Source organism: Alligator mississippiensis, chromosome 4 (genome assembly GCF_030867095.1).
Source record: "Alligator mississippiensis isolate rAllMis1 chromosome 4, rAllMis1, whole genome shotgun sequence".
NCBI lineage: Eukaryota > Metazoa > Chordata > Crocodylia > Alligatoridae > Alligator > Alligator mississippiensis.
In genome coordinates, this window is record NC_081827.1 from 27,722,427 (window position 1) to 27,749,803 (window position 27,377).

Genomic DNA, 27,377 nt, shown 5'->3' on the forward strand with positions numbered 1-27,377 from the left:
AATTAGCATGTTCCAGAAGACTCGATAAATTGAGTCTAGTCAGACATGCTGTAATTACAACACATCACAGTAGCCTCGTTACTTGTGTATAGGCACCCATTATGTCTGTGCTAGCAATCAAATGAGATTTTGAGTTGCTAAGTAGCCACTAACACTACAAACGTGGATTTTTGTGAGTCCAAATCTTCTGGAGACCACAGCATTAGGTGAGCTGGTTGAAAACAGTGGCTTATGTCTTACAAGTCACTTATGGCTAGCAAGCGTTACCAAAGGAAAGTGACAGGCAGAAAGCACAGCTTGCAAATATCTTCCATTTGAGTGATGTCAATTTTAGCCCCAAAATGTTATCTGCACAAAAATTTGGCATCTTCCTCACTTTTACCATTGAGAATTATTTCCATTAGAAATAAAGAATTTGAAAGTAAGGCAACAGAAAGATTTGTTTACACAAAAGAGTGCATTCCCACAGTATGAATAATTTTTGTGTGCCGCTCACTTGAGTCTCAGTCACATATTGTGTCCCACACTGGCGCCTTGGCAAGCTGAGAGCTGTAAAAGCAACTGATGCCCTGAGCAGCAGTTAGAAGCTTTTCTAGCATCTCAGAATCTGAGCTTGCAGAGCCAAAAAAACTGGCATTCACATCATACGCATGGTGGTAACAGTTCAATGCACAGCTTTGCCACAGATGAGACAGATGCATTACATTGATGTTGAAGTGAGGCCATCACAAGTCAAACCACCTTCAGTAATATCATCTGCATTCAAAAAGTTGAGGCCACTCTCATTTTAGTCTGACTGAAGTTATTGTATAAGCAGTAGGCCTAAAAGACCTTACAGCCAGGATCCTCTTTTATCTGCCCAACCTCAGCTCCTTCAGATAGGTACTTTCTACCTTGAAAACAATTCTGGTCCATATTGGGATGAGAAATGAATGAACAGAATATCAGTCTGCTGAAAATGACCAAAACTTTCAAATCCCATTTATTCCTCTTTGAGGCTTTCTATTTTGCTTCAAGTGGCAAGTAAAATATCATTGTTTCTGGTTCTTATGCACTCCCATGATACTACAGTGGGAATGGTATGCTAAAAAACAATTTTAATTTAACCCATTAGAAGAATGTGCATAAAAACACAGATGACATCATTTATCATTAGAAATAAGAATACTGTATTTTCTTGCATACACCATGCACCATGCCCTCCCAAAAACCAGCTGCTGGAAATTTTAGTGCACCTTAAATGTGAGAAATACAGTAAGAGCAGTTCCTGCCTTGTTGTCCAGAAGTGTAAGTAAAATCTGTATTCCAGTCACAGGGAGCAGAAACTGAGTGGGCTCTGCTTCTTAGCTGCTGCTACTCAGTTACTTGCTACAAGAAAAAAAACTTTTTTTATTCCACCTTTTAAAAAAATGCTTATTTCATTTCAGGGCATGTTGTAGGAAAGAAAATATGGTATACTACTCATCCAGAATGAAATGATCCTTCTCCCCCAACCGTGAATCCCCACTTCAGGACTTCCTAATTGCTTGCAAGGAAGAAGTGAGGCAGGTCACTACTATCATCTTCCATTCCAGACTCCTGCTGTTGCAAGGGATGTATGTGTATACCTCTGCTGTCCTGCTCTCAGTGAATATCTTCACAGTGTCATCTGCTTGCTCTTGCTAACTTTCCCAAACAAAATCTAGGCTATAGAGGTAATTCCTTCACTGATACTGTTATAAAAGTGGGCAACAGGTGAAACAGACTAATTATTTTTCATTCTACTTTACCCCGAGCCACAACATCAGTGTTTTCAGATCTAAAACAACAGGCAGCATGGCATGTTTCACCCAGTTGGAAGGACTTCTTGGCTAAGCAAAGACAGTCCAAAAGCCTGAGTCTGAATTGATTTAATTTCTGCAGGTTACTCTTAAACTGTGTAGAAGGAACCAATAAGCAAGTGAACAGACATTCACTTTTGATTGCAGAAATGCAGCCACATGCCTGCAGTGGCTCAGGTTAGTAGCCGGAGAGGCATTAGACCATGCCTCCCTGCTCAGCTGGAGCAGACAGCTTGGACCAAGGCTAGCCTGCCCATCCTGCAAGGGGGGAGCTGCAGGCAGGTGCAAAGCATCTTGGGATCCTGGGGGACTATGAGTTAACTTCAATCTGGAGGGGATCTGGGACAGAAGTTCAATAAGCTGATTTAACCTAAATCAATCAGTCAGGTCTGATACTACATCCATCCAGGTTTATCTTAAACGAGTTTCGATCATTTTGAAAGTGGTTTATGCGCACTGAACTTCTGCTGCATTACAGATTTGAACCAGTTTCTGATCGATTACAGTTTATGTGTAATTTCTGTCCCTAGCCCTTTACAGTCCTAAAGGCCATAAACTGAGAAAAGTTCCAAGCTATCCATCCACCTAAATACTTTTAAGTATCTATCTTGACTTTATGAGGTAATGGGAACCCACAGTTTGGAATGATTTCAGCCTTATCTAACCTATATAACCTATATGCACACCCATATAAGAAAATTATGTTGAAGAGAGTTTGGGTCCTGCAGAGATGATGGCAAAAATCCTCCTAGCAGCCAGAAAAAGCAAATGGGCAAATTGAGCTTTATAATCAGGCCTCTGAAAATTATTTCATTTGTTTACTCATTGGTCAGAAGATACCAGACCAGTTTGAACCTACCATTCATGATTTTGGGGAAAAGGAGGCTGCCAGCTACAGACTCCATAGCAGTGACAGCAAGATGGAAGGGGCAATAGTGTGATTCTGATTAAAGGGAATAAACAGTGTGACAGGATGACTTTGACTTTGGGGAAAAAATTAGTAAGGGGTCTGCAGGTTCAAAAAGTATGAGAATCATATCTTCTCGAGACAAATGACTTTCATGTTCACAGTACAACATATTTTATCTGTGTGCAAGAGGTGGGTGTGTTAGTGTATTTTAATCCACCCACATGCAAAGAGAACAGAAATAGCACCAAAGTAAAAGAACATACAGTACTTACATTACCACTCACAAAATGTGAGCTAACTGAAATCATCACCCAAACTGAAAGAAGTATGTGATGATATCTATAAATACTTTAGGGAACAATCCTGCCCTTGGAAGGGGATAGACTAGATGACCTAACAGGTCTTTTTCACATTCAATTTTTATAAAAATCTTTGGGCATCACCATTTTTTTTGCATTACCTTACCTTACTGTGTTCACTGACAAAAGCATGAAGTTAGATCACTGTACCCCAAACTTTCAGAGCTTTTTCCTTTCAGAGTAAAAAATGTTTCATGACCATCTGCTTCCCCAAAACTGCCATTACCACACCCAGAGGGGGAAAAAAGAATTCAGTTCATTTAGGTGCTTCAAGATGTGAACATGACTAGCAAAGTGTGGCACCAAAATGAGTTACTGACAGTATCAGCAAGGGAAGATGAATGATTATTCTGGAATGATCATTCTGGAAAACCTGCACCTCTTATTTTAATTCAGAATTATCCTGGCACATGTCCAGGAAGGGTCAGCAGTGGAGGTTATGCTCAGGGGCAACCAGCATGGGTTCATTAGGGGCAGGTCTTGTCAAACCAACCTATGACCAGGTCACCAAGTCCTTGGATGCAGGTGTCGCAGTGGATACAGGTACTCCTCACTTAACGACCTACCTGTTTAACGACCGCGTGGACTTAAGACCAGCTCTCCGAGCAGTCGTTACTCTGAGCAGGTAGGTCGTTAAATGAGGAGTACAGTACCTGTATTGTGGAAACGGCACACCGCAGGTTCAGCACGGCAGGGCGGACAGCTCCCGCGCTCGTGGCCCGGGCGGGGCAGGGCGCACGGAGCGGGCTTTCCTCGCCGGGGCCGGGGCAGCCCTCAGGCCCCAGCCTACCAGTGTGTGGAGCAGGGGGTGGGTGGAGCTGTATGTGGGAAATGGGGTGGGGGGGAAGGAAGCAGAAGCAGTCCCTTGCAGGCTGAAACTGACAGCCTACAAGGGAAAAGCCAGCTGTGCTCCTTCAATGAGAGAAGCCCCTGTTCGTGCGCTGCAGGTTCAGCACGGCGGGGCGGACAGCTCCCGCGCTTGCGGCCCGGGCGGGGCGGGGCGCACGGAGCGGGCTTTCCTCGCCAGGGCTCCTCGCTTATCGACCAATTCGCTTAACGACCTAGTCAAGGGAACGGAACGGAATGGAACTCAGTCGTTAAGTGAGGAGTACCTGTATAGTCTTTCTGGACTTAAGGAAGGCCTTCGACATGGTCTCTCACCCCGTTCTCAGTAAGAAACTGGAAGACAATGGTGTTGATGCCTACACGGTCAGATGGGTCACTAACTGGCTGGAGGGCCGCACCCAGAGGGTGGTGGTGGATGGGTCTTATTCGACCTGGAGGGATGTGGGCAGTGGGGTTCCTCAGGGCTCGGTTCTCGGGCCCACACTATTCAACATCTTCATCAGTGACTTGGGCGAGGGGTTAGAAAGCACCCTGTTCAAGTTCGCAGATGACACTAAGATGTGGGGTGAAGTGGGTACGCTAGTAGGAAGGAACAGGTTGCAAGCAGATCTAGACAGGTTACAGGGGTGGGCCTAAGAGAACAGGATGGGGTTCAACACTGCAAGTGCAGGGTAATGCACCTGGGGAGAAAGAACCAGTGGCATACCTACAGGCTGGGGAACTCCCTTCTCACCAGTGTTGAGACAGAAAATGATCTTGGAGTCATCATTGATGCCATAATGGACATGGGCCGACAGTGTGGGGACACGGTCGGGAAGCCCAACCATACCTTGTCGTGCATCCACAGATACATCTCAAGCAGGTCCAAGGAGGTGATCCTCCCCCTCTATGCAACACTGGTCAGGCCGCAGCTGGAGTACTGCGTCCAGTTCTGGGTGCTGCACTTCAGGAAGGATGTGGCCAATATGGAGAGGGTCCAAAGGAGGGCCACCTGCATGACCAGGGGTCAGCAGGGCAGGCCCTACGAGGAGAGGCTGAGGGACCTGAACCTGTTCAGCCTCCAAAAGAGAAGGCTGAGAGGGGATCTAGTGGCAGTCTACAAACCAGTCAAGGGGGACCAGCAGGCATTGGGAGAGTCCCTGTTCCCCCGAGCAATCCCGGGAGTTACAAGAAACAACGGACACAAGCTAGCGGAGGGTAGTTTCAAGCTAGACATTAGGAAGCGCTATTTCACTGTCAGGGTGGCTAGGACCTGGAACCTACTTCCAAAAGAGGTGGTGCTGGCTCCTACCCTGGGGGTCTTTAAAAGGAGGCTGGACGAGCATCTGGCTGGGGTCGTTTGAGCCCAGTACTCTTTCCTGCCACAGCAGGGGTCGGACTAGATGATCTCAGGTCCCTTCTGACCCTACCAACTATGAAACTAAGAGTCAAGTTTGTACTTTCTCTTGTGAGAGCTACTTCACTTTAATATATAAAAAGGACTGCAGAGGAAGGAAACCAGCCCAGAGGGCAGAAGTTGTATTAAAAAAGCAAGCAATATATTAAAATGTATGAAGAACAGACAAAAAAAAAATATGGGCCAGATACCATGTCACTTAGTAGGCATCTAAGTAGCATGTAGGTGACTACATGAGTCTGTAAGCGTGGGCTGATTTCTCCTTACTTTACCCCTTGGCTTTGACCTCTGCTTCCAATGCTACTTAGCATTTTATCCAGTGATTATTTAATTCAAATTGTATAGACAGCAGGTCCCAGGACTCCCTCCCTCCCAGTGTAGGACCATCTGCACTAGTCCACATAGCCAGGCTCCACCTCTGCTTCCATGACTATTACCTTCTTTTCCACACAGTAGTTTAGCTTTAACAGGTGCGATACAGGATGCCTTCAGCCCTGCCCAGGCCAGAACCTAGGGACTACGGCATTTTCCTGGGAGGTGGCACATACAGGTTCAACTCACTCAGGTTCAGCAAGGCATATAACTACGGTCTCCCATTTCTTCAGCAACTGCCCTAATCAGTAAGCTACTGGGCAAAACATGGGTGAGTCCCTCAGTCCTAGACCAGGGAAGTGCCTCAACCATTTGAGTGATCTGGATCCAAAGGATGGTGGCACATAAGCAGCAGTCCTGAGTTAGATCCATAGGCATGGGAGCTCACACTTCCTGTGTCTAGCATTTTCTATTGGCTGTTGATAAGCAACTACCTGCTCTGAAGCATAAAGCTGCCAACAGGTGTCTCTGGGCAGTATAAGATTCTTCTCAGACAAGATATAATTTTGGAGGGAGCAGTTGCATACACTTAGACATCTAGCAGGCAGAGTAAGATCCGAGCCCAGATTTTTACCGCTAAGATAATATGCAGGTCTGTTAGACCTCTTTCTTCTCTCTTCCCATTTTATTCAAAAATAGGACAGCTCCAGAACCTGATGACTAAGGCATAGAAAATATTTTCTTGTGAGGAAAGTAGGAAAAATTTGGAATGTTTGGTTTAGGGAAGAGATAAATAAGCAGACAAAAGGGAGTTTACAAAATAATATGGCACAAATAAGTTAAATCATGCAATGACACACCTGATCAGCCATATAGTCAGGATCTCTGATAACAAGCTCTGCAAGATATGGTTTATGGAGAACTATGCTGGCATAGAGGTCTATATGGTAAGCAACAGAAAAGATATAAGGAAAGGACTGTCTAAGAAGAACCTTGAATTAACATAGTATCAATGTTCAAAACAGCCCATAATTACTAGAATCATAGAAAATTAGGGTTGGAAGGGACCTCAGGAGGTCATCTAGTCTAACCCCTTGCTCAAAGCAGGACCATCCCCATCTAGATTATCGCAGCCAAGTCTTTGTTTCACCAGGTTTTGAAAACCTCCAAGGATGGAGCTTCCACCACCTCTCTGGGTAATCTGTTCCCATGTTTTACTACCCTCCGAGTGAGAAAAATCTTCCTAATATCTGAGCTAACCTTCCCTTGCTGCAACTTAACACTGTTGCTCCTTGTTCTGTCATCTGCCATCACTGAGTACAGTCTAGCTCCATCCTCTTTTGAGCCCCCCTTCAGGTAGTTGAAGGCTGCTATTAAGTCCCCTTAGTCTTCTTTTCTCTGGACTAAATAAACCCAGTTACCTCAGTCTTTCCTCACAAGTCATGTGCCCCAGCCCTCTCACCATTTTTATTGCCTTCTGCTGGACTCTCTCCAATTTGTCCACATCCTTTCTGTAGCGGGGGATCCAAAACTGAACACAGTACTGCAGATGTTACCTCACCAGTGCTGAATAGAGAGGAATAATCACTTCCCTTGACCTGCTGGCAACACTCCGACCAATGCAGCCCAGTTTGCCATTAGCCTTCTTGGCAACGAGGGCACACTGCTGGCTCATATTCAGCTTATTTTCCACGGTAATCCCCCCACGTTGTTTTCTGCAGAGCTGCTGCCCAGCCAGTCAGCCCCCAGCCTGTAGCAGTGAATGTACTTGTTCTGTCCTAAGTGCAGGACTTTGCACTTCTCCTTGTCAAACCTCATGAGATTTCTTTAGGCCCAATCCTCCAATTCATCTGGGTCACTCTGAATCCTAGCCCTAACCTCCAGTGTATCTACTACTGCCCCCAGCTTGGTCTCATCTCCAAACTTGCCGAGGGTGCACTCTACGCTATCTGCCATGTCATTGATGAAGACATTGAACAAAACCAGTCCCAGGACTGACCCCTGGGGCACTTCACTTGATACCGACTGCCAACTAAACATCAAGCCATTGATTACTACTCTCTGAGCCCGTTTTCTATCCACCTTACAGTCCATTCATTAAACCCATACTTCCTTAGCTTGCCTGTGGGAATGCTGTGGGAGACTGTATCAAAACATGACACGGTGCAAAATGATTCATGATGGTGCAATTAACTTTGAGAAACAACACACCAGGGATCCAGAGCACCACCAGCAAAAATAGAAGTTTTGGCATCAAGATCACTACAGTCCACAGCATCTACCATTATCTTCTCCAGTCTGTAACAGTACTTGTCCAGCACAGTAAGGTAATGTTAGACTTACCAGCAGGGATCCTAGATTTCCATGCTAAAAAAACCAAAATTCTCCAATAAAAAACATAAAAAACTGCATTTATCCAGAGCAGACTCACCCCCACTCAATGTCCGCCCAACACTGATTGACTGAGGGGCCCCAATGGTGGCTCTGCCCCTCACTGCTGATTGGCAGATTGGGGCAGGGGCCACACAATGAGTAGCCCTCTCAGTCAATAAGCAGCGGAGGGAGAAAGGGGCAGCTGCCAATTTGGCTGCTTTCCTGTGTGCTGTTGACTTCTCCCCCCCAACATAGGCAGCAGAAGGCCAGGGCTAACAGGGCTTAGCCCCCCGCAAACATAGGACAGTGGTGGCAGTACATTGGACCACAGGGCAGCCTGGCTGCAGGCTCCAGGCAGCTGCAGCAGGAGGAGTGGGGCAAGGGCCCACACAGACACAGATGGGCAGCCTGAGCCTGCAGGTGACCAGGAAATGAGCCTGGGCCAGCCATGTGTGGAGCAGGTAAGTGTGTAGGGGAGAAGGAGCGTGGGGAAGGGAAGGGGCATGGCGGGGGGGCAGATTGAGGCTCCCACAGTGAGGGAAGGAGTAGGGCAGAGTCTGGGGAGAACAGGGCCCCCTGGGTGGGTCATGGGAGGGTTGGAGCCTGGGCAGATCGTCGAGCAGTGCGGGGAGCTTCCATTGTTTTATGCAGGCATGCCCCCCAGATCTGTGCACAGGGCTTTGCGGAGGCAGGCTACCACTGCAGGTTCAGCTCTGCACCCCACTGCCCTGGTGGCCATGTGACACCACGTGCCTCCTGTAAGCAGGCAGGCAGGGGCCTCCACAAAGTCAGTTTGCAGGAGGCACGTAGCATTACAGCGGGGCACAGAACCCAGCACGCAGCAGCAGCCCTCCTCTGGCTCGTGCACAAATCCAGGGGGCATGTGCCCCCCATGCCTGCCCCAGGGCTGCACACAGTGGTAGGAGCCCCTCATGACCCTGGACGAGCTGCCCGGGCTCCAATCCTCCCATGACCCACCCCAGGGTGCCATTCACCCTTACCCCTACCCTACTCTCTCCCTCACCGCAGGGGCCTCAATCTGCCCCCTCCCATAGTCCGTGCCTTCCCCACGCCCCTTCCCCTCTACACATTTAACTGCTGGGCACTTTCTGTGTATGTGTGTGCATGTGTGTAGAAGTATCTTTTAAATTTAAGTTTTACTCAGCTCCGCCATGTAAAATTGTCTCCCTCTACCTATGCCCCCCCAGCAGGCTGCTATGAGGACTCCTGGTTTCCATTGGAAAGCCAGAATTTTATTTTCAGTAAGTTGTTTTTTTTTGATGATTCTAAAAGTTCTCTGTAAAACACAAATTCTGTGTTTTCCCATGGCAAATGGGTTTCTAGGATCTCTGCTTATCAGCCAGAAGAGAACTAACTTATCACTCAATATCTACACTATGTATGCAATTGCCAGAATTCTGGGGTGGGGATCACAGAAGTTCCAGGAACTTTCCCCAACGCTCCTCCTATGTGTTTTCTGGTACAGATCGCATTTTGGTCCCAAGAAGACTTCTTCTGGATAAAAGCTCAGTCTAAACCAGTATCCTTTTCAGAGCAATTTTAAAAGACAAAATCAAACAGAGAAGTTTCAACCGATCTGAAATTAAGTCCTCCTCTCCCCACCACCCCCAATTTCCTTCACAAGAAAATTAGATTTTGTTTTTGTTTCATTCCAATTTGTAACTAAGCCACATGTTGAAATTCTTCATAACTGGTATTTTTGTCTCCGCAGTTTTTTTAGTAGAGCCATCATAAATCTCTCTTACAAAATCTTGGAGCACATCAGATGAATCATTAAAAGGAAATGTTACACATTCACTTTTCTTGGGTTTAAGAAATCTTTTGCTCCATGGCTTCCCCAGCTACGTTGCTAATATGAAACAAAACTGGTATTTGACAAAGGCACTGTTTTATCCTGAGGAGCTGCTTCAGGACCTATAAGTTTTGATACCATGCATCTTGAGTAAGATAATCTAAGGTTTTCTGCAGCTACAGTGTGTTACTTATAGTGTTTGCAGAAATACCAAATATGCCCAATGGGTATTCATATTCAGACGGCCAGTTTGAGAAATCATGTCTCTTGATTTTTCAGAGTTTTCTCTCCTGAAACTCCTCAGATATATCCTTCAGTGAGAGATCCTCAGTTGTTAAATATCAGAACAAATTTGAAGGCTTCATGATCCCTCATAACTACCACATCAGGATGCAGTGTGGTTTCAAATCAGTTGCTCTAAAAAGCATCATATATTTGTCAGTATATTTCTGCATTTCCTTTTCTCTTTCCTTTCTCTCCTTCTCTCTACTTTTCACCAAATGATCCATGTTTCTGAATAACCAAATGACTAGATATTAATTCTGACAAAGACTGGACAACTTATACAATATGGGTGTTTGTACACGAGCTGGGAGGCTGGTCCAGCAGATTGTAATTACAGCATGTTGGAGCAGACTCAATTAATCAAGTCTGTTGGAGCATGGTAATTACAGGCAACTCCCACTTAACACAGTTTTGCTTAGTGCTATTTCACTATAGTGCTCATTTTAAATACATAGCTGATTCTACTTAGCACTTAGCAAGTTTCACTATAGCACCGAGCAGGCAGGCCGGGGCGCGAAAAGTGGTGGCAATGAGAAGCAGTGACTGTGCGTGTGGGTCCACATTGGTGCCTCAGGGCCAGGGCCAGCAGGGGCCCAGGGTGGGGCAGCAGGACTGCAGGGCCCAGGCTGGCATGTGGCTGATGCGGCAGTGGTGGTAAGAAGTGGCGGTAACAAATTATATTTATTTACATTAAATCCTATGGGGAAATGGGTTTCGCTTAGCACAGTTCTGCTTAATGCTCGATTTTTCCAGAACCAATTAAGAGTGCTAAGTGGAGGTTGCCTGTACTGTGCTCTAGCCAGTCTTTGTGTCTTGTGAATCAGTGTCTCTGGGCTTCAAAATGGCGACAGGGGCGTTTTAACTAAAGCTCGTTCAACAAGCTTTAGATAAAGTGCCCCTGCCACCAATTTGAAGCACGGGTATGCTGATACACAAGACGCTCCAGGCGCATTAATTAGAGTGGCTCCAAGAGCTGCTCTAATTATAACACTCCACCCCCATCTCCACCCCCAAAGCATGTGTAAAAACACCCTATGGTCCTGGGAGGCTTACAGTGCCCCTAGCAATTATAGCTGATGTGTCTGGTCTTTCAGTTAAACTGAATGACTTATACCAGTACAAGATGCCATGTCATGTGTCTACTCCTTTTCTACCTTGGAATGAAGTCAAATTACCCCAAGGTTAAGTGTGTTATGTGTCTATACCCTAAATCAGTGGTTCTTGTCCTTTTGGACTCAAGGCAAAGAGGTCTGGACTTGAGTCTGAAAAGGCTGAGAACCTTTAAGTTCAGATGCACTATGGGAAGTGCCTTGAATATTTCCTCAAGTCCAGATGCTTACATTTATTGGCCTGGAGGTCCCATCCAACCAAGGATATAGGGAAAGGATAGGAAAACTCTTATGAGGCTTTTTTCCTCTGTGTCTCTTGACAAAACCTCATAGTTTCATAGCTGATTAGAGTCGGAAGGGACCTGAGCAGATCATCAAGACTGACCTCTTGCCATGGGCAGGAAAGAATGTTGGGATTAAATGACCCCGGCTCGGTGATTATCTAGCCTCCTTTTGAAGACTCCTAAGGTAGGAGCGGGCACCACTTCCCTTGGAAGTTGTTCCAGATCCTAGCCACCCTGACTGTGAAGTAGTGCCTCCTAATGTCTAGCCTGAACCTACTCTCAATCAACTTGTGGCCGTTATTCCTAGTTACTCCAGGTAATGCTTGGGGGAACAGGGCCTCTCCCATTCCCCACTGGCCCCCCCAGTAAGTTTATAGACGGCCACTAGATCCCCTCTCAGCCTTCTCTTGTGGAGGCTGAACAGGTTCATGTCCCGTAGCCTCTCCTTGTAGGGCCTGCCCTGCTGACCCCTGATCATGCAGGTGGCCCTCCTTTGGACCCTCTCCATATTGGCCACATCCCTCCTGAAGTGCAGTGCCCAGAACTGGATGCAGTACTCCAACTACAGCCTGACCAATGTCGCATAGAGGGGGAGGATCACCTCCTTGGACCTTTTTGAGATGCATCTGTGGCTGCATGACAAGGTGCAGTTAGCCTTACTGACCGCATCCTCACATTGGCGGCCCATGTTCATCTTGGAATCAATAATGACTCCAAGATCCCTTTCTGCCTCTGTGCTGATGAGACGGGAGTTCCCCAGCCTTAGGTATGCTGCTGGTTCTTTCTCCCTAGGTGCAGTACCCTGCACTTGTCAGTACTGAATCACATCCTATTCTTATCTGCCCACCCCTGTAACCTGTCCAGATCTAGTTGTAGCCTGTCTCTCCCTTCTAGCATGCCCACCTCTCCCCACATCTTAGTGTCATCTGCAAATATGAACAAGGTGCTTTTCACACCCTCATCCAAGTCGCTGATAAAGATGTTGAACACTACAGGCCCAAGGACAGAGCCCTGGGGAACTCCACTGCCCACATTCCTCCAGGTCAAAAATAACCCGTCCACCACCACTGTCTGGGTGTGGTCCTCTAGCCAATTTGCAACCCATCTGACTGTGTAGGCATCCATGCCACAGTTGCCTAATTTTTTAATGAGAATGGGGTGAGAGACAGTGTTGAAGGCCTTCCTAGAGTCCGGAAAGACTACGTCCACCGCGACACCTATGTCCAAGGATTTTGTGACCTGATCATAAAAGGCCACCAGGTTGGTCTGACAGGGCCTGCCCCTAATGAACCCATGTTGCTTACCCCTGAGCATAATATCCCCTGCTGGTCCCTCACAGATGTGCTCCTGGATAATTTTCTCAAAGAACTTCCCCAGGACCTCATATGAGTCATGGTTGGTGCCCTGTAAAGTTCTCACAGAATGAAACTTCCTTAGTACATCTGGATTCATCGCCTTTTTGAAAAGTTTCTCCACAATGCTTATTTACAGAACATAAAAAAACCCAAAATTTTGCTGAGAATGTCTTTTTGTCATCATCATTCCTCTAATCCAGTGGTTTTCAACCTTTTTTTCCTTTGCGGATCCCTAAGCATTTTTTAATGGAGCTGCAAACCCCTTTGGAAATTTTGACTGGAGATGTGGACCCCTTTGAATAGTAAGTGTGGCAATTCACTTACTTTTGATTGATCATAGTCATCTTTTGAGGGTCCCTTAGACACAGTCTGCAGACCACAAGTTGGAAACTACTGCTCCCAGTGGTTTTCAACTTTCTTAGACTCAAGACACTCCTCATTAGACTCAAGGAACCCATAAGAAAATGCCAGCTCTGAGTTTTTACTCATTTTTTGACTATGGAAAAATAATAGAGCAATTCTTTTGTTACAAAGAAGCCAGAAAGACTACAACAGGTCAGAATGTTTTTAACATTCTAGATTCCTATTTGATATATCTGGGTTTATGTGAATCATGTTTACATACCTAACAATGCTAACATTGTGTGGTGCTCCACAGCATCTTTAAAGGATTTTGTTGCACGTTGGCTGAGAATCACTGCCCTAAATTTATGAATACTTATTTTCAAATGTATACAAATTTTGCATGAGGTTTCATGGACCTTTTCCTACTCCCCTTTCCATAGGTCCCAGATGTTTTGCAAACCACAATTTGGGCAATTCTTATATAAATTATACAACAGGTGGTCACTTGGAAGCAAAGTATCTCTCATTGCACTTCAACAGGTAAATTATACCTGGAAGTTAAACAGACCCCTCAATAATGTAAATATTTGAATATCAGTGAAATCTGATTAGAAATAGAGCTGTTTAAGAAAATCTCACCATGTGTTAGTAGTAACCTAAACTGTCATTTCCAAAAAGCATAAACAGTTTTCACATTCTAAGAAGTAGTTTAATTAATTTTTTTTATTTAAACTGGAGTTTCAATAAAAGCATAACAATACTGACATCAGAATGCACTAGAAAATATTGTATTTTAAACCTAAATTTTCCCATTATGATTCTAATCACTGCACTTCCCGGTGTTGGCTTCTTGCTGCTCAACTCCTATTCAATTTCACAGTAGGTAACAGTGCATGGCAAATGGATGGAAGTGTGTGAGATGAAAGTAAAAAAGCCCAGAACGAATTGTCACTTGAGTATATAGTTGTAGAAGAACGTACCAAAAACCTTGATCAAAATAAGGACTGAAAACTTTATTTACAAGTATTAGGTATTTTAATACAATATGTAAGAGGTATTCTGTAATGGATGGACCATTAAGTGCTAACACTTATTACCCTTCATTTATCTTAGTTCTACTTCACAACAACTAGAACCTTGACATTTTGATTTATAGGACATGTGCTACCCTCAGTTACAAATATGAAAATCACACAACAGTCATAGAGATCACCTAAAGCAGAATTTAACTCAATGAAATGGCAATGCAATAGGAAGTTGATTCAATAGCTTTATCTTCCATGATTTCACCACTGTTTTCATCATAGACTAATAAAGTAAGAAAATATTTCATATATAAAAATAAATGTATTTAGAGATTTAAAATTACTTACAAGCTGCTCAGACTTCACTCCAAAGAGCTGTATGGTTTTTGCCACATTTTTTGATACTGCTAATGTGAGATTTGGATCAACAGCAGCAACATTCAGCTCACTGAAAACAAAGATCAGAAATCTTAATTAAAATTAAAGAGTACTATTATTTTAATGAATGAACTATTAATACCTAGTAAGTAGGTCAACCTAGAGAAGAGTAGCACATAGAACCAAACCTCTGAGACACAACAGTTCAATTTATAGGCTAAGGAGTCACTTCAGGAATTTCATGTGCCAAGTGTTTCTGTTAATAAAAGTGCATGTTGGGTATCCTTGGGACCATAGCTTGCAAGTTAAATCATCTTATAGTATTTGGACTGGATTCAAAATACTGACTTCAATTAACTATCTGGCTAGCAGGACCTGCTTGCTACTGCTGCCACTGAGGAAAGTACCTACTCATTCTGAGTTAGGATTATGGGAGCAAACCATGTGAGGGTACCTTAGTTTGTCCCAGCTACTAGGCTGGGCCATGACATAGAACACTAGAGATCCCAAAAGGGACAAAAGGAACAAACTGAAGGAAACAACAGTGTAAAGCCCAAAACACTCCTTTGGGATCGCTGTGAATAGGACATGCTATGCCCCCACTCTTTGGGGCAAAATTATGGTGGTTCTCCAAGCAGCATTACAACCCAGTGCTACCGGAGGTAGGAGAAAGTAAACCACCTCCAAATGCCAAGGAAGATGTCAGGATCCATACAAGTGGGAAGTGTCATTGTATGAGAACTTTACCAGGCTCCAACCATCACTAGCAAGAGGGTTTGCCAAGAGACACAGAGAAGGAGGCATCATAAGATTTTTCCTGCCAGATCAGGATCCATAAATATAAACAACGTAAACCAAACCTGAGGAATGCCAACCACTTGTAATTCCCTCTGCAGGTAAAGAGAGCTGTAGGGGTTCAGCATCTCCCACAATAGGAATACAACCAGTAATTTGCAGAAAAAGTTTCCTTATCATCCTGCTTATGGTGAGAGTCCTTGCTACATGGGCAAAATACTAAAACTCGGGCATAAGGAGAAATATTTCATTTGTGATTTAAACATTTCAAGTTACTCTTTCCAAATAGGATATTCTTCTTCATCTATTATTCTTGGCTTTTCATCCCATGCAATAGATTCTTTTAATTAAGAAGTATAGTGCACAGCCGAGTGAACAGCATCTTCCTTTTACCACAGTCAGAATTAAGATGTAATACATTTGCACAATATTTAAAATTTCTCTATTTTCTTGTTTTTAAGTACAACTATTGGAACCCGTCATCGCGTACAAGTTGGCAGGAGAGCAGATCCTATATGAATATTCCAGAGTTATACTTGCACAACAAAACACAGAGATAAGCCCTGATTTAATTTCAGTGCTAATTGCTCATGTAATTAAAGAGGAATCAAACATTTAATGAAGCTTCATTTCCAAAATTATAATGTAAGAGAGAAAAAAAGAAAAGTTGCAGACTGTGTTGCAATTTATTATAACCACATACCTTGCTATAGTTTTAACAATGCTGTCAAGCTCATCTGAAGAAGGAGGATTACGACCCCCAGGAGGAAAGACAAGGTTGATAGGGTCAAAGAGTCGTGATAAAGACTTTGATAAATAAGCAGCTTCATATGATTGCAGTGAATCTTTCAAGGCCTTTTCTGGACTGAGAGCAAAAGATAAAATTATGACACATTTTAAAAAATGAACAAATAGACTGTATTTACCCGAATCCAAGATGACTTCAAATGTAGGATGACCCTACAATAATTATATTCTATACCTGGAAAATTTATATATTGTTATAATTTTCCATGAACAGAACCTAATTATTGGAAAGTAATCTTAAATTCATCCTCCCGCACTGTCACAGTAGGGAAAGCAGGCAGGCGGGAGGGCAGGCAAGCAACCTGATCCCCACCCCTTCTTCCTACCCCCTGTTGCCTGCTCCGCTGTGGTACTTGCAACTTCTGCCTCCCCCCATGCCTACCCCCCATGCCTGCACCCCCTTGCACCTGTCTCCTCGCAGTACCTGCACTTCTGCAGTCTCTGCCCCCCCGCCACAACCTCTCCTTCCCTGCCTGCCTCCCTGTACCCTCTACCTCCTCCAGCCTCTACTCTGCTACCCCCTACAGAGTTTGTCCCCCCACCTGGCTCCCATGCAGCCTCTTCCCCCACACTGCTTACTGTCAGTTGTGGCTCTGGCCCCATTCCAGCCTGGGATATGGAGCACATGGTAGCTCTGCCCCGTTATAAGGACACACATCAGAGGTGTTGCAGTAGCAGTAATTCTGGTTTTGGGATGCTGGAGCTACTACCATAGTTGCAACTTCTGTGTGGCCAGAGCAGGGACAGAGCTACCATGTGCCCTGTGCCCGAATGGGGCTAGAGTCACAACTGGCACTAAGCAGAGGGGAGAGAGGGGGAGATGGCAGCAGAGGTTGGTGAGGGCAGGCATCAGGGAGTAAACAGCTGTGGGGGGCAGGCAGTTGCTGTGGCTCAGACTCCAGACCCAACCTGAAGCTACAGTAGCCACATGCCACCACCCTCCACCTTGTTCTCAAATCCAAGATGAGGGACTTCCCCCCCAATATGTTGAATGAGGAAAAATGTCATTTTGGATTTCGGTAAATAAAGTAGTAGTACACTTAAAGCTGAAATTCCTATGAAACTTATAAACTCTGCAGTAGTCCCAGCCCAGTCTTGCTTGCTCTCTCAGCCGTTCATGCTGCTAACAAAAGTTGTAAGTTGGAGTTGTATAACACCCAGGAATTCTTTTTCCTTTCAATTCAATAACTGCTCATTTAGTTATCCTGTGCAATTCCATTCAGCTCCATGCACTAGTTTTCCCTGGAGCCTACTGTATTTAAGTATTGTTGAAGTGGTGTTGCAGCTGTGATGGTAGGTAGTGTTACTTTTTGTATTTAACAAATTTGGAATTCCTGCAATAAGCTATCCTTGAGATACATACTTTAAACATGAGTCAAAACTAGAATCAGAGTTTTCTTTCCAGCCATGTAACTCATTTATAGATAGTTTGTGACCCACCCAAAAACACTTTTCTCTATTTTGCAGATAACTGTACAAAACTTGAGGTAGAAAAATCCATTTTTGGGTAAGCTTCAAAATTAATTTTGAATATATGTCAATCATTACAATTCTATTAGGGAAAATGAATGAATACTAGCCAATATCCAAATTTTGTATGTAAACATTTCTGGAGAGTTTACCATGGACCTGATTCTGCTTCTACTGAGGGCAGTGTTAAAACTCTCTTAGACCTGAATGGGATCGCAGTGAAGCCAAGGCAAAGTACTTTTAGAAATCTCAACCTAAATATTTGTTCTAAACTATAAATTCGTGATGGATTTCTCAGAAGTTCTAAACAAATGCTCCTACACCTGGCACTCAAATCACATATATACCAGAATCTGTAAAAAATATACTAAGAATCATCAAGAACTGAGCATTTCACCTGCCCCCATGATTATGGAACCAGTAAGTAAAGGAAGATACTACAGTAGTTGCAGTAATTCCAGTTCTCTACAGCTATATATAGATTTGAAGACAAAACTAAATGCAAAGTAACAGTAGAAGATCTGCAAATAAGACAACCCAACGTACCTAATTACTGAATCTAACAAAAATGTTACAGCTCTCATATATGAATATTTGTATGTCATAATCTTACAGAAAAAATAGTTGACAGCTAGACTGCTGATAAAACCCTAAACATTCCAGTTGTCCTGCAATGTATTCCCTGCTCCATGACGTGGAATAATATTGAATTCTGAGATAAAAATATTCCCTCTTAAAGCATATTCTAAGGAGCTAGCACTCTATGTCATCCTAGTGGGTATAGCAGGTCATAATTCACATACTCATAATCCTGTTTCTTTTGCATGAATATGTCTTGAGTATCTTCTTCCATCTGCTGCAGTTCAGCTAAAAGATCTGTACTTCCACTTGCATTAAAATTTCTTTGAATATTTTGACTGTATTGTTGCAGCCGCTTCCACAAGTCATTATAAAGTCTCAGTAATTTAGGGTATTCTCCTTCAAAAGCTTGCTTCAAAAACATAGAAGCTGTAAAACAAAAAACATTAAACAGAATTTACTGCCATGCTCAGAGAAGCTTCTGGAATAAACAGCATGTACCTTTGCATTTAAATGAATACACTGATATACAATATGTGACGTAATCTGTAATTAATATCACTGGGTGTGTCTACATAAGACACTTAATGTGCAGTAGCACATCACACCACAGACAGTACTAATATGCTACTGCACAGTATTATTAGGCTACTGCGTATCACTAAAAAGGTGTTTGCCAGCACATTTAGTTAGTACTTCATTAAGCAAGTACTAAATGAAATGCGCAATAATTACTGCATATTAATGAATGTGTAGCCATGCCAACTGTGCATCACCATCAACTTTGAGGTAACAATACATGCAGATGGTAAATATAAAAAATATTGTAATGCAACCTTCCTGCAATCCAAAACTTGAACATAAAAGCTTCACCTTGTTCAATAAACATCACAACTTTGAATATGACAATTCTTGACAAAACTTATTTTTATTATTACTTCTTTTGCTATTTATGAAAAAAACCCAGCAATGTACTTGGATATCATTATATCTAAAGTATTTTCCAATAGTATTTTGGTAATGGAAAAATCTATAGTATTTTACAGCTTTCAAGACAAATTTAAAAAGACAGAAATAATTTGTTTTGGTTCAAATCATTAGCAAGCCTTAATACAACCTAGTGGGGAAAGCCTTTCAGATTCTAAATATCTGAAGTGTTTTGCCCTCAGGCATATTGCTTTTTAAAGTAAGTTTTTAAAAAAATTGACTGTGTATTTGTCAAATAAAGAATGACAAATCCAGCAGAGTGTAATTTTTTAGCTTTGAAAAGTAGGCTGCAAGAAGTGGAAAATAAAACAAATTTAGAAGGATTTTTTAAAAACTGACAATAATTGTGCGCTGACATCATCTGACTCAGTGGGTTCATCACCTAGGCAAGTAGAAAATTGGTCCCTTCTTTGGTGGTCTTCAAGTTCTTGAACATCCGATTCAGTTCGTCCTTCCCCACTTTCACACATCCCTAAATCATTATTTTTATTTAGATGCATTTATTACATTAAGACCATTGTAAGCACCACAGCCATTTCCACAGCATGTAGAAACTTCACAGAATTAGCTGATATCTATAACAGCATTTTCCCCACAGCACAAGAATAAGTGGCATAGTGTTATTCTTGTTGTTTACTTTTTGTCGCACGTTTAATTCTCATACATGAAAACCCCTTCTACCCCGTATAGCTGAGTCTTGTTTCCAGAGATGTGAATATGAGGGTTTTTTTTTACTAAAGTCAGTGCTGCAAGATCAGTTACAATAGTTTAAAGGAACAAAGTGAAAAAATAACCACGGTTTTCCAAGGTACTAAATTTCTCCTTGCTAGGACAGAAATCAATATATTGTAAGGCCTTTTGCTGCCATTTTCCCTGATAGCAGAAAAGTAGTGCTTTATCTCATTTCACCAGTATCACAATACTTAAAAAAAGTCTTCCTTCCTTCACAAGACATTTTTGTGAGAAAGTGTTTCTGTGTAGTTCTATAAATATTTAACTGTTTTTGAAACTACCTTGGTATTTCAATGATAAATATACAGTCTCCACAACAGATGTTTCAATTTAAAAAAAATTAAGTCAACTGGCAATGTATTGCATGCACTGCTGTATAAAACCCCAGACACTGAAAAGCTAAGGAAGCATTTGTAGCATAAGCAGTCTGCCATCTTCACCAACCTTTTAGATAAAAATAACACTAAAAATTATAGGCAGTAAAATATGTTTGACTAGCAGCCATATAAGGTATTGCTGGCAGGATATATAAATTCCCTCAACACTGAAATATCAGTTGATCCCTTTATCACTATTTCACCATCTCAAGTCCCAATCCCGAAAACACCTATGCACGTGCTTAAGTTCAAACATAAGACTGGTGCAACTGCTGGGTCATACGTACATAGGTACATTTGTTATAAACATTGTATGAGGTGATCAGTACCATTAATTTGTTTTTAATATAAATTGAATACATTTGTGTTTAGAATCACCTAGTTACTAAGCAACCACCAAACAGAAACCACAGTAGCCATTTCCTGAAAATAGCATTTCTGCTAAACAGCAGTGTAGACCCAAATTTTGAAGGGACAGCACAATAGTTGAGCCCAACAAAGATAAATGCATGTATACTACATCTTGTTTGCATGTCCTAAGGTGGGAGTTTTGCAAGCTTCTCACAAGCACGAAGAGTATTTTTGTGAATGCACCCACATTACTTACCTCTGAAAATTCAGCCAATTAGATGCTCCATTGTTATTTACTAGTAATAATGCTGTTTAATGCTTATGACATGAGTTTTAATCCTTAATTTTACCTGCATTCATTACATGCTCTGCCAGTCTATTCAGAACTGCCCCCATTTATTTATACTCAAGCATTTAAGACAATATTTTCAGTAGAGCTCAGCCCCTATTTTACCTCCAAGTAACCCAATTCTTACAATAGCTCAGCATTCACACGGTACAATAGTACAACAACTGAGATTTTAATTAAGTTAATGTTTATGGTCTTATCTAATAACCATTCACTTATGAAACAGAAATTCTCCCTTCTTCACACAATTGCCAAAAAAAAAGGCACTACATTTTTGTATTGGATTATGGATGCTTAATAAAGCAAAGTACATTTTTTCCTGAATAACACAATAACAGCTTGAGGAAAAGTGTGATGATCACAAATACATCTATCAACACTTATGAAAAAATATTTTTGAAGAGAAACAGCATATTCCAAGCCATTATTTTGAAGAGAAACCACAGCTGTAGCTCTGATAACTGGAAATAATGAGCAAATGCTTATTGAATTGACATATCTTCATAATAACTATATAAGACATCACAAATCACACATGCTGACTATTTTACTTACAGTCTGTTGCTGTCTGAAACTGAGATGAAAGAGTCTGAGTTACTGCAGTCCAAAATTTGTAAAAAATATCTGACTGGCCTTCCTGGCAGGAGGAAAGAAAGAGAAAATTTCAAGCTATATTCTGAAGAATAAAACTGTATGTGACATTACATTTGGCCAAGAAAGGTTCCCAGACCATTCCAAAATGGTTTAATGAACTCATATCTTTTATTTATTTATTGGAATAAAATGTACCAAAAAACTGCAGAACAAATTTTTTGGTCATGACTAGTAACAGGCTTATTGCTCTCAGCAAATAAAAATCCAGATTTCAAATGGAAGTTTGGTTTAGGGAGACACTCCCAGCTCAGGCGTGTTCAACCCCCCAGCCCATGGGCCAGATCCAGCCTGTGGAGCCTTGCCATCTGGCCCATTGGGCTCCCCGAGGGCCTGAAATTTCGGTGGCGGGGAGCAGTGGCAGTAGTAATCGCCACTCCCGTGCTGTCAAATTTCCATGGGGAGCTCTGTGGGTCAGAGAACAGGGTCCTGTATGCTAGATGGAGTTGGTGTAAGGCCAGATTCAGGCACAGTTAGGGCAGCACATAGCCAGATCCAGGCACATGAGGTTGGGCCAGCATACCTGTGTGCTGACCCTGGCAGGATCTGGCCAGTGGACCAAACCTGTACCACTTATCCAGCCTATGGAGCCAGAAGATTGGGCAACTTCGTCTCAGAACACTTAGCTCTTGCAATAGGTCTTTAAGTGACATGAAAGAGTGGAGATAAAGATTAACTTCAGAATGTCATCAGGTAGAGCCACAAAGCATTTAGTGTGGTATGACTGAAAGGGGTAATAACCATTACTTTGTTGGCGCTTAACTTCATGTATAATCAGCTGTAGCACGCTGGATATAATACATCCAGTAGATTCCCAAACACTATGAAACCTCTCTGCGACAAACACAATTGTTCTCACTCTCCCAATTACCCCATTCCAGAAATTAGCCTTTGGTACCTATTGTCTATTAATACATTTATAAAGTAGAATTTATTTTAACACTTGCACAATTTTTTTACTGTTACTGCAATGGAGATTTTTGTTTGGAAAGAGTCCAAGTGAATTAGTAGAAGTTGTCTGGGAAAGTCAGTTGTTTCAGCAGATATGTACAGGATGGCCCTAGCTTCTAAGAAAATGTTGCAGTTGGGTTGGGAGTTTTAGACAAAAAGGAAAAGAGGGCACTCCTCTTTCACAGCCCTTTTGGACAGAAGACCATGATCTCAAATTTGGGGACAGAGAAGACTGGCGATACCTCTAACAAACTTGGACATTCTATACTCTGCCACAACATCCAACAGGAATTAAGGAATGCATAAGCATGATGTTTCTACAAAGATGTTCTGCAGCAATGCAATGCTAATATGTAAAGTACCACTAGGCTCCAGTTAACTCTCAATGGAATTAATAGGGCAGATCATATGTCCCCCACAAATACTTTAAGGAACAGAACCATTCCTTCTTCTACCTATGTCCATATACCTCCCACTCAATGACTGTGGGAGATGAGTGCTTAGAGCCTGGCTGAACAGTGACTGTAAGACATCCTGGCCAAACTGGGCATCAGATCTTGATGTTCTTACTGTAGAATAGTGCAGTGGTGACATGTAGGAGGTAAATGGGGGTGCACGCGCACCCCCTGAGAGCGCTGGTACACTCCCTGACAGCCAGCGTTTCTGGGCATGGGGGGGGGGCAGGTGACAGCGCAGGTGTGCCCCTGCCCCCCCAAGAGCACCGGCCAGGGAGTGGGGGTGCCAGGAGAAACAATCCCCATGGTTCTCCCATGGCCAACCCAGAAGTGCCGGTTGGTGGGATCGGCCGTGGGGCGACTCCCCTCCCTGCCCCCTCGGTCGCTGACTGGCCACTGGGGGGGCAAGTGCCCCCCCTGACTCAGGAGGCATCAGTTGCCCATGGAATAGTGTTGTATAAGTGCGTGCCTCAAATTCCTTGTTGCTGCCCTACATGTCTCTAAGCTTAGAATATTTTTCAAAGAAGCTGCAAAACTTGCTTGAGCAGCTTGGGGTGGGATTCTAACTCTCAATGGTGGGTCTAATTTAGAAATCTCATGTCACAACTTAATGTAGGTAGATAGTCAATTAGGTAGTCTCTGTGTAGATACAGCCTAAGCATTCACCATATCTCAGTAAGTCACAGTTAAGTTAGGGGATACCCCAAAGACCTTAGTCCTAGCTGCAGTGCAAGCTTGTCTAAATCTCTGTCAGACATGCAGTTGGTTCAATTAAATCTATTAGCTATAAAAAAAGCCTGGCTTCTTGCATATTTCTTGCCCCATCATGGCTACATCACTCCAACACTACCATTCAAGTCCAAAACAAGTCCAGCTTTTTTTGCATCTTTTTCAAGGGGAGTGGAACTATCACTGAGTGGTCTTTGCTGGCGCATTCATGAGCCATTGCCACTACCACTGAGCCAGACAAATGATGAATATAAAACTGTTCACATCCTATAGATATCTCCTTTGTCGCACAGTTTTAGATACTACAAGAGCATCCATATGAGCGCACACATGCCTCTTGCAGCATCCCAAACCAGTTTGAGATGCTGCAAGAGGCACAGTGCAAACGAAAAAATGTTCCCCACACAGCATATTTGCAGCACAGGCTAAAAATCTGATACCTGAAAGTCCAGAAGCCTATGTGATTTCTCCCAGAATACTTCCATAGGAATCTCCAAAGGGTTCACCATGCAATACAACTACTCTTGAAAAGTTTTGTCATCATCAAACATCATGTTAGTTGAAGCAAGAAGCACAACTCCATCAAGCAATAAAGACATACGCATATCCTCTTCTTCACTGTCTTGGCATTGTGAATCAACGGCTAGAGGATTGCTGGCTGAGTCACTTGAGGTCTCACCCACTGCTTCGGTGGAGAGCTCTAGATCTTATTCTAGATGGAGAGCACTAGATGCTGACTTCCTAGCTGTGTGGAAAGCCCCATGCGCTACTGGAATGGTTACAGAGCTATGGAATATGGGCTAATTATAGTGATATTCTTTACACAGTTCCTAGACTTAAGGTAGGAAGCACGTGCCCTAGAGTATTTCTCTGAAAACTGGGGATTAAATGAACAAGTCTGTAGGGAACATGCTGATGATACTACTCTGATGCTGTCTAAGCCCAAGGAATATTAGGAATACCTTTCCCTTAAGAGGAATTATTCTATCTGGAGTGCCAGGCAAAAGTTTAGTTTGTGGACTAAAAGATATGTCTCAGGAGTTTCGTACTGAGTTGAGGATAGCTGTCAGTACTGCCTGTGAAACTTTTATTCCTAACAACACAGGTGACTAGCACTAGGAAAACAGCTGAAATTCTTTGCATCAGGACTTTTAGTCATGAGAATGTTGAGATGATGAGCAGACAAAAGGAAAAGGTCCTAAAGAGGTCCACACTGATGACACCCATACAGGAACCTTCAATGCTGAAGCACCAATGATGGGTGTTACACAAAACTCTTAACAAGCAGGCATCCATGATATTGTGGCCAGGCCTGGACCTTAAGCTACCCTTTTCCATAACTGACCAAGAGGACTTCTGCCTTTTAAATCTAGGATCTTGTATAGGTGGCCAGTATCTAGAACTCAGAGGGGCAATATTCCCTTCTTGCCCTGACAGTATTTTTCCTGGTTGCAAAAGAGGATTTCTTAGAGAGGTACTCTCAAAGCTTCTTATATAGCCTTGGTCAGGGTTTTGAGTCCTAGCCACTGCAGGATCTAAATAGGAGTGAACAATCTACCTCTTCCTCCTTTTGTGTTATCTTCAAGAATAACTTGCAAGTGTCCTCCCTGATGTCCTCTCTCTATGTCCTCCCAGGCAGCCGGTGGCTGTGTTGGGCAGTGGAGGAGCTGGCTGGGTCATGTGTCTAGGCAGCAGGCATGAGTGTGGTCCCCTGCTGGATGGGCTGACCGGGCACAATTTATGCCTGAGTCATCATCTACATCTGCGCTGCTGTGCAGCAAATAACTGCAGTAGGATAGTACTTGTAGTTACAAGTATTACCCCCCACTGTGGAGTTTATTAGTTTCCTGAGACCTAAGAGCACTGCACATGTAGAAGTGAGATGTTTACTGTGGAGCTAATTAGGCAATTCTGTAGTAAACATCTTGTATAGATGCACCCACTGTGGCCTAAGTTACTGTGCTTCAGCTTCCACTTATAATGGGATAGAAGTAGACACACAAAACAGTTACCACAGAGTAGCTAAAGCACTGCAAGGTCTTTCTTTTAACTCTGTATTATTGGTTTGTCTGTCCTACATTAGCAAGCAGCCACCTAAAGTTGGCAAAAATATTTATACAAAAAGGGGTTATATGGCGTAAGGAACCTGGACACTACCAAAAAGGTTTGTCTTCAAGTGTCAGTAAATTCAAATTAAGACAAAGTGTGAATTTTAAGAACAGCTGTTCCTGAATGCCCGTTTGTAGACTTTCTTATTTTGGAATAAGGCTGCTTTGTTCCAGTTCATTTTAATTTACCTTAATGAATGTGCAGTCATCTTACAATTCGGCCTTAAGAAAATAAATTCTTTCACAGATCTTCACATTCTTTGATGCTAACATATGAATATATTTGGGTGGCATGATTTGTTTTGTCTGCTCTGTTCAACAGGGGGAATTTTTATATATACAAATTAAGAAATTTAATTAAGCTAGATCTTCACCTTAAGAAACATCAGCAAAAAGAGCAAGGAAAGGTAAAAAAAAAACACTCCTCACTGATTTCAGAGATTTTAAGACCACATTTGACAGCTGCCATCATGATTCACTTTGGCACATCTTGAAGTCTTACAGTACACCAACAAAAATCCTCCTCCTCCTCCTCCTCCAGGCTTTATATCCAGGTGCACTGTGCACAGTTGAAGTAAACACAGATTTCAGCAAATATTTTGGCATAAAAACTGGTGTGAAACTAGGTTGCATTATCTCACTTCTCCTGTTCAGTACAGCTATGGACTTCGTTATGAGTAAAAAAGTAGACTGCTACATACAGCAGATGTGATGCCATAAAAGGGGCCCAGAGAAAGAATTGCTGCACGGAGGAAAACTATGACTATGAAAACATGTGGGACCTAATATAAAGAACATGGAAAGAGTGGCTCACGATGCAATAAAAGGCCAGAGGTAGGTTTGTGCCCTATGCAGCATTTGATGACACGGGAAGGATTTAGACCAGGTCAGGTAACTGTTTTGGGCGGAGGGCCATTTACCAAGTTTTGGGGAGCTGTCGAGGGCTGCATAGGTAGCCCCACCCCTTGACAGTTGCCCCACCCCTGGTCACCATATTGGGACTGGAAGTCCCACCCCCTAGCACCTGACCTCTGCCATCGGAAGTCCCTCCCCTTGCCCTGGAAGTACTCCTTTTGGGAGGAAGGGTGCTGCAATATGGAAATTGGGAAAAAGATAGATATATATATGTGTATACAGGCATGCACACACACACAAAATATCTACTATAACTTATTTTAATTTTCTTTAAAAATATTTTTATACTGATTTCTGTTTTTACAAAAAGTGTATCTAGAGGTAGCTGTATAACAGCTCAAAATACAGTCCTACTGTGCATTTTGTGTGGGCAGTAAGGGGGTGCAAGTGGCGGGGCGTGTGTGTGTGCATGTGCATAGGTGTGCACAGTGAGGTGTGGGTATAGTGGCTGGGTATGTGCTGAGAGAAAGAGCCGGGGCTGGGCTAAGCCTCACACGATGCAGCCAGGCAG

The 27,377-nt window shown here is 43.0% G+C and overlaps 1 protein-coding gene across 2 annotated transcripts in view; it reads right to left on the reverse strand.

Moving 5' to 3' along the window:
• Nucleotides 1-27,377, reverse strand: part of COG5 (component of oligomeric golgi complex 5) — a 355,827-nt gene that overhangs the window by 65,403 nt on the left and 263,047 nt on the right. For both annotated transcript variants that reach the window (XM_006257811.4, XM_019487452.2), the window contains 4 exons: nt 21,613-21,694; nt 18,486-18,690; nt 16,109-16,270; nt 14,581-14,680 (listed from right to left, as the gene is read on the reverse strand). In XM_006257811.4, the coding sequence (XP_006257873.1) occupies nt 14,581-14,680; nt 16,109-16,270; nt 18,486-18,690; nt 21,613-21,694 (549 nt within the window). The remainder of the gene's footprint in view (nt 1-14,580; nt 14,681-16,108; nt 16,271-18,485; nt 18,691-21,612; nt 21,695-27,377) is intronic.